Genomic DNA, 12,354 nt, shown 5'->3' with positions numbered 1-12,354 from the left:
AGATCAGAATCAGCAAAAGAACATATTGGAGAACTTCAAAGAACCTCCTGTATACAAAATAAAACAGCTATTTTTGCTGGTAACTATAAGACTACGTTTCATTTACAATAGAACAGATTAATATGACCGTGTTCTCTAAATTCTTTGCCATGGGAGTAATTTCATTAACTGCTACGTTTGCTGTTTTATTTAAAGCTGGAAAACATTCTGGAACAAAATTTACCCTATTTTTTCTCTAAATATAAGTAGTTACAATTCATGAAAAAAAAAAGAAAATATGAATAGTTTTTAAAACTACACATTTTACCATCTAGTTGCATTTCTCTGGAGACTTTGTTCACATCGTCCTGTGATCGCCCATCAGTAATGACAACCAAAACCTTTGGAATGCCCTTTCTCATGCCTGCCTCTCCAGTAAACAAGACTTCTCTTGCATGTTTAATGGCTTTGCCTGAAATAGAAAAAAATGTGAATATACTTTCTCTGTGACATAAATCCAATGGCTTTTCATATCATATGTTAGATATCAAAGAAAGGAGAAATGTCCATATGCTCTGTCTCAAAAATATCTGCCCAGATGTATATTTTAAGACCTGAATAATTATCATGAGACTGAAGTAAGCCGACGGCTTTGCTGTAAATGGATTTCGACAGGAGTTGTTGGATCCTTGGCAGTTTGTAAAATAGTACATTCTGTTGGTATTAAAATAGAGATTTAGAAGTTTAATTTTGACCATAAGTTTTGAAAACTTCACAGCCTCAATCATTAGTTTCTTCAGTCCAGAAGGTGAAGTTGAAGAACATCTTTGAAAAAGGGTATTTGGTCCAGGTTAGAGGTAACAATAAATTCCCCTTCTGGCTTGTAGGGGCACATCTAGTTAACAACTGAAAGTACCATGGTAGCATTTTCTTGAGTAAACTGAAAACGTGTCATTTTGATACTACTGAAATTTGATGCAGTGCAACAGCTGCAAGAAATTTCTGTGCAGTCTGAGAATAATAAAACATATGGTTTCCAACTTAAACTTTAACCCTTCCAGTACTCATCTTTAATTTCTTCCCATCAGAGAGATGGGAATTAAATTAACTAAAACGTAACTGCATTCACTTAAGTGACCTGTTCTCCCAGCTCAGTCTTAACTATACCACTGAGGCTTAACTGTCCTGGCTTATAACCAAGCAGACCCTCCACTTTGCCCACTATTTCCCAATATTCTCTGCAAACTCCCTCCCACCTTCTCCCTCCCTCACTCTTTTCCACTTGCTAAGTTGATTTCACCTTCCATGATCTCAAAAGCCATTTACTTCTGCTCAACTCTCTCCTCTTCTCCTCCCACCCTCCCTGACTGTTTATCTGTGTTGGGCAGAGGGGTGCATGCTCAGCAGTAGAAGGTGAAGGGTGTAAACTGTAAACTTTTTAACTTCAAAGCCCAACTTCTCATCTCCGGTATGGAGATACCGCATTCTCACTGCTTGTACACTAATGTCTTAAAACATTTAGCAAATGGAAAATAAAACAGAATCCTAGAATCTTTTGAGTCAGAAGGGGCCCTTAAAGGTCACCTAGTTCAACTCCTCTGCAATGAACAGGGATATCTACAGCTAGATTGCGTTGCTCAGAGCCCTGTCCAGCCTGACCTTGAATGTCTTCCAGAGACAGGCCATCCACCATCTATCTGGGCAACCTGTTCTAGTGTTTCACCACACTTACTGAGGCTAAATGCTTTACAGAGAGAGTCAGGGACAAAATCTGCATCGTAATCATGACCTTTCTCACCTGTTTTTGTATTTCCTCCTTTGTAGGCTATTCGCTGAATAGCCTCAAGAAGAGTCTCTTTTGTTTTGTATGCATTCAATTTAAATTCTGTCCTGGGATCATCACTGAATTGAATTATTGCCACCTGTGCATACAGAAGATGTGTTTATTATTAGAGCACCATCCAGTGTGTATATGCAAAAGGCAAGTGAATTATAGCATTTAAAACAAGGATTTATCATGTAATTTTGCTTCATCTTTAAATTGAAGCCAGAACTTTCTTCTTTTAAAAAGCACTCAAAAAATAAGGTTTACTCTCCAAAACTTTGGCAACCACTTAATACTTTCTGGTTTCATTTTGCAACAAACAGAATGAGAAAAGTAATACCCACTTTGGCAAAAGTACTCTCAATTCAGCCCAAAAGTAAAATCCTACTTGGATACTCACATGTGTACAGTTACTAGCACACAGAACTGCAAGGACTTTATTCAGTCTCCATGAATGAATAGCTGCACAAAAGCAACTTAGAGCTGGGCAGCAACACTGAAGCAAGCAATAGAAATGTGCAATAATACGTTCTGATATATGTTGATGCTTGAGTCAAGACTTTGTATTTCAAAACTGTATATTAAATCTCTACAACACACAGAACGTATTAAACTCCATATTCTCTAAATGGTGCTCTTCAGGTGAAAGAAGCTACTCTCATCCTTAAACTAAGCATGAGCATCAGATTCGGCAGCACCATGAGCAATAAATGAACTAAATGAACCTTTCATTTTCCTTATCAACACATTTCTATCTTATTTAGATATAACCACCACAGTGAACACTTATGCAATAACATTAACAAAACAAATTCTCATTAGACTGATTCAGAGGTGACTGATGTGATACTTCAAGCTTGCAAAATTAATACCATGAATTTTACCATATAATGTGTGCAAAATAAGACATTAAAATAATTTCTGACATGAAGCAGATTATACATTCTATGTAACTGTGAAATTACGTCAATAACATTTTGATTCATTTCACTTCTGGTGCCCCCTCTGTCTCCAAATGTTGATTACCTGTGTTCCATCAGGGCCAATCTTATCCAAAGCTCCAACTGTGCTATACAGAAAGCTTATTATTTTATTGAAATTGTCATCTCCAATACTCCATGACCCATCCACCAGGAACACCAGGTCAGCTTTGGCTGCTTTGCATACTGAAGAAAAAAAAAAGCAAGTATTCTGGAGGCAAAGCAATATCTCAACTCCTCTGAAAATCTCAAAAATCACTTTAGAAATATAACTGACATGAAAAGTCCTTTTTAAATGTTAATAATACTTTAGGAAAGTGACCTGCTGATATTGATTTCAGTGTTAGGGCAGTATCAGCTGAGCTCTGCAAGAGGTGAACGATCTGCCCTGACAGAAGACACTTTAAGGCCATAACAGTTATTTAAATCTAGGTAGCCACTTCAATTTTTATTTAGGCTGTTAAATAAAGTCATACATGCACTCTGCATGACATAGCAAGAATGTGTACTCCACTGTTGAGGTTCTCTGTGGAATCTTGTCCACACCTTAGCTCCTCCTCTTAACCGTAGTATTTAGGTGCAGTGCAGGTTTCCCCAAATCATCTTATTTTAACATGTTCTTAAGCAAAATAGCATGCAGAGCTTTAAACATGCTCACATGAGTTGTGCACTCTTTCACAAGATCTGGAAAGCTTCAGAGCACATCAGAACCCAATTCTATTGCTCAGGATCAGAATATAGCAAGCTTAGTTTTTTAGCATATTTCATCTTGAAAATAATTATTCTAAATCCAGAGAATGGAATAGAAAGATAAATATCTGTGTTTAGTTTTCTGCTGATTATGCCTTGACTAATTAAAAAAAAAAAAAAAAAAAAAAAGAATCCTCTTTTTCCTGTACCTAGGGATTAAATTCTCAATTGATGTAAACAGATTTGATCCTTGTTTTCCAACAGTAACAATCCCCCTCAAAGAAATACTCAGGTGACTCTGTACAAGACACTACATGTTCAACTGATAAACAAAAGGAAGCCTGCATATAAAGAACCTGAACATGGACAACATGGCCAACAATTTTGTCATTAACTGAAGTAGACATATTTTTTTAAATAGTGCTGTTTTAGAAGTTTAATTACCCCTAGGATATCTGCTTCAGTTGCAAAATATGTATGGTTTAAGAGTTCTGGAAAAAGAAAATCTCACAGATGCTAACCCTCCTTTCTGTACATTTCAACAATACAATAATGATGTCAGATTTTTGGCCCATTAAATTTAAGCCAGCTGCCTTAACAGTGTAGTCGTAGCAAATGCATTTTGACATGTGATCTCCACAGGTCTGAAGTAGTGTCAGAAGCAGAAAATCATGAAACATCTTGAAATTATTATAAATCCATACATGCAGCACTTACCTTCTTTTGCAGGAGGGATTGTAGGTGGTGGTGGTGTTGTTGAAGGAGAAGTTGGTGGCTGAGTTGGAAATGGTACTGAAGAACAAAAGAAAGGAATGTAAAAATGCTTCAAAGGGAAGCCCAACCTATTTTGCTTACATTAAACAGAGCATTTTCTACTCATCTCCACATTCCAAACTCTTATCTTTAACCAACTAGTAATGCAATTGGACAGAAAGATAGGTGAGTGTGTCTTCCTGTGGTGGACACCTGAAAAAGGACTGTCCTAGAAAGCAGTTAGTGGGTGCACTCCAGTGTGAATGACAACAGATTGCTGAAATACAACAGGAACTGTTCATTTCCGTGTTCCCCAGTGTAGCAGACCATGCGGTAGCCCCATTAATGACATATTATGCTTAATTTATTTCGTAAAATGTCAGTGTTCCTTTCTCATAACATCTAGTCCTTAATCAAGAAGGTTATCTCCACCCACACTGAAAGGAAGAAGAGATTAGTTATGCTATCCAAAACATCAAGACAGTGCAGGAGCAAGCCAGTGTCTGCATCCAGAGCAAAGCACAGCCACATTTTTCTGAATTCTCTGAAACACCTTATTATGTTTACAGCTAGAAATGCAGTTCCCAGCATAACTCTGCAGGACTGTGGCTTCAGTGTTTGCAGCAAAGTTTTAGTAAAGGTTGCCATACGGAAAACTGGTTACTCTGTCTTCACTTGCTCCTAAAAATAAGGTTTGGAATGACAGACTCTCAGAAACCTACCTAAACACATGATGATCACTGGCTGAAAGCCTTGCTGCGTGTAAGAGCTCCATTTAGTTCATTTTGATATAGTTTTGGCTGAATTTTCAGATGTAACATCCACATGCTTTGATATCAGTAGCTGAGGAAAAGTTTCTACACCTTGGCTCAATAGCATTTTTTGCAATTTTTGTCAATCATAAGAAGCAACAGAGGACATAAAAACTTTATGCCTGCAAGTAAGACTACTTAGTATTTGCCATAACGTATGTGATCTTTAATAGGCAGCAAATGGAGTTAAATACAACACCTTCACAAAAGACATCTATCCTTGGGAATGCTTAAAGCAAACAGGACTCATTACAAGCCCCGTGTCCACACTCATGTTTACCCCCACTGAAATTGATGTTTTTCCAGTGGTTTCAACAGGAAAAAGGACCAAGATTCTGAAATGAGCAGAGACTAATGTCCAGGACCTCCATAGACACAGGCCAGGAGCTTCCATGTAGAAGGAGCCACAAGTTGCACTGCTCACAGCACCTGAGGTAGATTGCATCTTGAAACAATGTCTTTTTCTGATGTGATATAGTAATTTGTTTGCATGAGAAATCGACATACAGGCCAAAGTGTCCTCTTCTCAACTTATCCTACTAACTTCCCTGAATTGCAGAGCATACAAAATGCATTTCTCATGCACCTGTGTAAGTTTGTCAAATATAAGAACCCAAAGTATGGGGAGGTGAACTTGTAGAGCACAACAATAAATGTTATCAACTCATTAGATTTGAGAGAGAAGGGTAACAGTCCTGTGCTATTTAGCAATATAGTATGAGAAGTGTATCATCTAGACTAAATGTAGGCTTGAAGAAGGAAAGATTACATTAAAATATGTTTACTTAATTCTGCTAATCCCATATTTTGTTTCATGGTATTTTGAACTCACAAGAGTAGGGTCCTGCCTTCAGAAACACCCGCAAGGGGACTTTTTGTCTCATGTTACTGAAAATAACACAAGAAAAGGGTGTTTTTCCTTCTTTTTAGGTCTATAAGTAGATTGGGTATCAAAGTTTCATTTGCAGTGGTGAAAATGTTACTAAATGACAAAAACTGAAGCATATAAAACCTTCTCTGTTTGCTTTATTTTTCTGTTGTTTTTTTTTTTTTTCCCCTAACCCACCATCCCTGTTTCACTCTCATTAAAAAGTCCAGTAGCACTGGGGAATGTGACTTCATAAATGAGACAAAACAGTAGAATAAGAATCCTCTGGGGAAAGCAGCCTTTTGTGCACTTCTGTGGAGGAGTCACAATGTAGTTAAAAAAAAAAACAAAAAAAAAACAACCTCAGCTAAAGGAAACTGCATAGGAATACCACATTTGTAGGCAATCGAAAAAAAGTAGAAGAAACAAGCAGTACTGCTGCTGGCTGAACTCATATCTGCTTTACTCACATGTAGTCTCCATGATGCTTACAGCAGGGCCCTCTATCTCTTGAAGCTGTGCATGGACACTGATTTTATATTCAGTTCCAGGCATAAGCTCAAAGAAGCAATGTCTGGGTGTCCCTCCACCAAGATTTACCTCTTGTTTCTTCCCATCTGGAATTAAAAAAAAAAGAAATCATTAAAACACAGTTTCCATTGCAGTTTTACCAAATAACATAAGTCTGAAATTAGAATGGAACTTGACAGACAACAAAGGGCAAGTAGTTGACAGAAACTTATAAACCATATACTGCCTTATTTTTTGAGATTCATCTCTCTGCAGTGATCTATGGGGGACATTTTTGATACATCCTTCGTATAAAGTAGCAGCTGAAGGCTATGTCAGACATCTGCAGGAAAAATGATGAATTTTGCCCCTTTCATTGAAGTTAACAAAAACACTAACACTGTCATCAATGGGCTTTGGATCTGGTCCTAAATTATCAGTCTAATGAGGAACTGTTGCATTATGCAATTCCATGGCATCCTTTGTCTATGCCTCTGGTTCTCAGAGTCTATATAACATGCTTAGTAATTGCAAGAGAGTCTGAAGTACACACTGTACTCCTGCTTCCACCATTAACCACTTTAAATGTTGGTTAAGAAAGCGAGTTTTACAGGATTTTCAGATAAAGTCTATTAAATTCTGAACTGGGGAGCAAGCTCACAGTGGAAAAAAGCCTGGGTTCTGCAAATAGCACATGGCGCATTTTAATAACAACAAGTTGTCAGCAAAATTTATAATTTGTACCAGAAAGAATTACAGCAAAATGTAAGTAACTGATCTCACATTCTACAGAGTATAAACACAAAATGCCAACCATTCACTGCCAAGGAAAAAACATCTGATGCTTGTCAGGAGGTGTTGGATTAGTATGAAAATAAATGACTTTCTGAATGAGTCAAATACCCTGACTATCAAAACTCTCCATGATAGATGTCAATACGAACTACTTGTTCACACTTAAGCTTATTCTGCTCATACTTAAGCTCTGTTGCCTCAGATAAAACAATTCTGGAAGTTCTGTAATATGAGGAACAAGGTACCAAAAATGTAGAATACTAGCTAGATAGGAAATCTGTGTAGTCTTTTACCAGCAAAGACTGCTGCACAGAAAGTCATTAATCTTTTATGATCAAATTAGTAATACTTTTCAAGATACCTTTAATAAATGTCATTAAATGTTATTAACTACACTTCTCCCAGGTTATCCAAGCTTCTAATTTGTCACCACTCAAAAGATATGTAATGGGGATAAGAGTATAATTGCACAAAATATGACTTCCTAAAATCTCTTCTGGCTACACCTGTGAAACACAGTGAAAAAGAAGAGACATCAATGTCTATATAATCTGTGCTCAAAGCATCAACCACATGTTGCCACATAAAAATATCTCATGCTTATCTAACTCATGTTAGATGAGTAACATTACTATGAGGTATAATTAACAATAACTTCAATGAGATCAGACAAAACTGGACCCTGTTCCAACACTGAGCACAGTCTTTTCTAGTTGGGCATTGGAACGTGCTCCTCAAGTGCAGCAGTCGTGGCAGCAAACCTGCTGGAACCCAAGAAGCATTTCAACAATGCTCTCAGGCATCAGATTTGAATTTTGGATGTTCCTGTGTGGAGCTGGACTCAATCCTTGTGGGTTCTATCCAACTCAGGATATATTGCGGTTCTATGGATTCATTGAGGGCTCTCTCTTACTTTACTCTCTTCCCCTAATCACTGCAATCACTAATGGGTTTATTCACAATCTTAAACGCATTCTGTTCATCTTTTACCCATCTTTTGTTCCTCATAACCATGAACATCTCATGTAATCATCTTTCTTCTACTGGTAAGTAAAAAATTCCAACCAAAGAAAAGGACAAATTAACATCTATTTGATATAAAAGGATGGAAATGCTACTCCTACTCCTGAAACTTTCAATGTGTAGACAACTCTTTCATCTGCTCATCATTTCCATTCTTTTGGGAGCCAGTCTACAAACCTGATCACATACAATTTCTTAACTCATGCAATTCATCCTTCTGGCTTAGGCTGTAAATTCATATCTAATGATTTAGTAACTTACCCACAAGTGATTCTATAACTACTCTGTATGCAGTAGCATGTCTGTGAAGCTGCCACTGAATACAGAGACTAGTCATGCGGACTTGATATGTATCCAAATTTGTCACACCCAGGTACACTGAAAATTAAATATAAAAAAGAAACAAGATTTACTCCTCCGTCATGACATACAAGGAAAAGTAGCAAAAGAATTACAGAGAAAAGAGAATCATAGAATCATTAAAGTTGGAAAAGATCTCTAAGATCATCCAGTCTGCCAACCCATCCCCACCATGCCTACTAAACATTTCCCCTAGTGCCACATTTTCTCATGGCTCTTGAACACCTCCAGGGATGGTGACTTCACCACTTTCCTGGGCAGTCTGTTCCAAGGCATTACCACTCTTTCAGAGAAGAACTTTCTCCTAACATTCAATCTGCAAGGAATATGAGCAGCCCTTGCTGTTAGCCCTGTGCATAAGAGCTCAGTGTGCTGCCTTTCTTACTCTTCGTCTGCCCCTTTTCCCATGTGGCTCCTGGAACCCACTGCATCTCACCAGGTGCTGATGCCCCACCGCTCACTCTGCTGGGAGGGGCTGCACAGGGAACAGCAACACACAGACAGCTCCCAGATGTGATTTTGCCCCAAATATTCCTGGCATCTCTTTAAACACCTTGTCTCTTGTGGAAGCAACAACACCCTGTTTTCAGAGAGCTGTAACATAGCTGCAGGGAGCTCACGTTCCCTAACTGTAAGCCACTATGTATGGGGAATAACTATTGTATTTTATAATGGCAATAAGGGGCTTTAATAGCTCTTCTTATAATGCATTAACTTGATTTATTTATGATAAAGCATTGTACTAAAGGGATCCAATAACACATTTATTTTTTTTTTTAATTGCAAGAGCAGCTTACAAATATGATGACAATAAAGCTCAAAAATGGAAGGGGAAAAAGTGCATTTTTAGATCAGAGGTTTGGAGCTAAGATTAAATAATGAACATTGCTAAAAAATCAGTCACTACAAATCAGTATAAAATGTCATTATAAAAGCAGTACATCTGTCACAAATTTTATTTTAAATTGAGGTTTAGATATATAAAGACTAATTCAGACTATACATAGGGAGTTACAGGAAGAAAAAAAAAAAAAGAGTAACTATACTTTCCATTAAAGAGATTTGCATATATTTCTACGAAAATATTTGGCTGATAAATAATAGCATCTGTTTAAGACTCCAATTTTGCTAATGTCCAGTAGATTATAAAGCATTACGTATTTCAATAAGAAAAGAGACTTCAATTTCAATAAAACGATTTTCACACAACTGGAAAAGACTTCCATGTGAAAATTTACTCAAGGAGCTTCACAAACCTATATTTATAGTTAGAAACAGTCTGCAGAGATCTGAATAGCATGAAATCATTCTTACAGGTTTTGGCTACGCCTGTTAGGGCATCACTGAAGCCTGTTGAGTATGAAGCAAATACTTTCACACTGTACTCTGTTCCACTGAAGAGATTTAGAATGAGAATGGTATTAATATCATCTCCTACAAAGGTCTCCAATGCAGGACCAGGGACTGCAAAAAAAAAAAAAAATTAGAAAAAAAAAAAATTAGAAAATCACTTGTTCATCCACTCAATTAACAAGTAGTAAAAACAAATCTTAAGACCTATCCAAAATTAGATGAAGCCCTAAAGTTACCATTTTTTTTGTTTGTTTGTTTGTTTGTTTTGTCATGCACAAAGACAAAGACACTGCTCAGTACAGTTCTTGTATGGACAACACACTTGGGAAATTCAGCAGTGAGATTCATTATGGCAGGGCTAGACATTGGCATCTGTAAAAACTCTTTTGTTCTGCTTCAGTGACTTACTACTGCCCTAAATAGAGTGCCAAAGATCTCCTCAGTTTGATAGCATGCCAGGAGCAACAGGGGACAGCAGACACCAGCCAGAGCAGTCCCTAAGGGGTTCTTAACACAATAGCATCATTTAGCACTGTGCAAAAATGATAATGAAAATAGAAAAGAATAAAACTATACCAAATCAGAAGGGCAAACAGCTCCTTTCTCACCTCTCCTTGATGTTCTGGATAGACTTCAGAAGCCAGACAAAAGTATTGCCTTTAGATATAGTTTTAGTCCCTTAACGGTCACAGTTTTATTTGCTATCAATAGAGGACATTTTTCTAAAGAACTCAGAATGAAAATAGGTGCCTTGTCTAGCTGCAATGTGCAGGTGGTCAGATGCAGTATAGACAAAATGATCCATGAATAAAAAGGCAATTATCTGGGACAAGTAGGGCAGCAGAAGTAAGTCAAAGAAATGAAAGCTTTGTCTTGTAAGGGGATGGAAGTTGAGGACAGGAGAAGTACAGAAGAGAGGTACAGGAAAAGAAGAAATGCAGTTTCCGAAGTAAACAGGAATCAGGAAAAAAATGACATAAAAAGACAAACTGAGAGAGTTAGGTTTGATCAACACTATGAAGGAAATCTTATGGGAATCTTACTGCTGCCTACAACTACATTATGGGAAGGGAAAGCAAAGATGTATCATTCTCCTCTGCGGCAAACAGGAAGAAGACAAGAGGAAACTGCCAAAATTTGAAACGGGAAATTTTGATTAGATATTAGGAAAAAAAAATTTCGAAGTGAAAGCAGTCAAAAACTGAAACAAGTGCCTAGAGATGTTTTGAAATCTCCCTCTCCATTCTTGGAGATATTACAAACTTGACTGAACAAGACCTCCTGATACTCCTTCCAAGTTGGCTCTGTTTTGATCAGGGAGCTAGAAAGAATGATCTCCAAAAACCTGTATCACTCTGTAACTACAAAATTCTCATATTAAAAAACTGAGACATCAAATTAACATCATTTTTTAAAGAGGTAACTGTGACTATTAGATTTAGTACAGAATTCAGAAAAATACTGCATTAAAGTATAGAACATACTGTCAAAAGCAAATGACAATTTAAAAAAACAGTTTAAAAACTCACTGTTGATAGATTTGTAGACAATTCTGTAACCCATAGTTGGTGATGGTGGGGCATCCCAACTAATACGTAATCTGTTGTACCATTCATCTGAGACACGTAAATTTCTAGGAGCAGATAAGGGTTCTAAAAGGAAATGAAATCGAGCCTTTACAAATGTGACTTGTACAAACACATGCATAAAACTCAAACATGTACATGAAATTCATGAAATATTCAGTTTTCTCAAATTTCTGGGCAGATCTGCCAGAAAGAAAGCTTTATATCAAATTCCTCCTAGGTATTATGCTGATAGATTAATGTCAGCGTACTTCAGAAACTCTTATCAAGTTATACTAAGAACTAATTAAGACCTTTGTTCAACAAACCATGAATTTCCAGATAAATTCCCAACTTTATTCACAAGGTTTTTTATTTAATGTAATTAAATAACTAATGTAACTCAGAAATAATGTTCTTTCATTTATATAGCTTATTTCAACACAACTGCACTGAAGTTTTCCAAGTATAAATCCTGCTCTTGTTTCTAATTTCTAATGACCTTATAGATGTAATGATCTCACACACACCCACAAAAATTAACACATTAACAGTACAATAGCTTGCTATCTATCCCAGTATCACAGATTATTTTCTACATTTGCTGGATTGTCCTTTGTGAGCTATCTCTCCAGAATTTATCAGCTTTACTACTAAGTTTTTCTGAAGATTCACTATATTTAAAATTCAGTCTGTCAATTAGAAGCGGTTGATTGCTTATAAGCCAATAAATTGAGATTAATATAAAGCTCTTAAATCATATTCATCAAGCAAAGTAAGGCCATGTTTATACTAAAATATACCAGTACAGTCAGGGACAAAAGACCAAAAGAAAGAGCCT

The 12,354-nt window shown here is 36.8% G+C and overlaps 1 protein-coding gene across 7 annotated transcripts in view; it reads right to left on the bottom strand.

Annotated features, from left to right (window-relative positions):
* COL14A1 (collagen type XIV alpha 1 chain) overlaps positions 1–12,354 on the bottom strand; it is a 116,901-nt gene that overhangs the window by 48,152 nt on the left and 56,395 nt on the right. For all 7 annotated transcript variants that reach the window (XM_010709269.4, XM_010709271.4, XM_010709270.4 and 4 more), the window contains exons 21-28: positions 11,478–11,600; positions 9,910–10,059; positions 8,497–8,613; positions 6,378–6,524; positions 4,192–4,266; positions 2,831–2,970; positions 1,778–1,901; positions 308–451 (exon numbers count right to left, since the gene is read on the bottom strand). In XM_010709269.4, the coding sequence (XP_010707571.1) occupies positions 308–451; positions 1,778–1,901; positions 2,831–2,970; positions 4,192–4,266; positions 6,378–6,524; positions 8,497–8,613; positions 9,910–10,059; positions 11,478–11,600 (1,020 nt within the window). The remainder of the gene's footprint in view (positions 1–307; positions 452–1,777; positions 1,902–2,830; positions 2,971–4,191; positions 4,267–6,377; positions 6,525–8,496; positions 8,614–9,909; positions 10,060–11,477; positions 11,601–12,354) is intronic.

The sequence above is a fragment of the Meleagris gallopavo genome, chromosome 3 (genome assembly GCF_905368555.1).
Source record: "Meleagris gallopavo chromosome 3, MGAL_WU_HG_1.1, whole genome shotgun sequence".
Taxonomy (NCBI): Eukaryota; Metazoa; Chordata; class Aves; order Galliformes; family Phasianidae; genus Meleagris; species Meleagris gallopavo.
The sequence above is the reverse complement of the archived record's forward strand: the minus strand, read 5'-3'. Positions and strand labels throughout refer to the sequence as shown.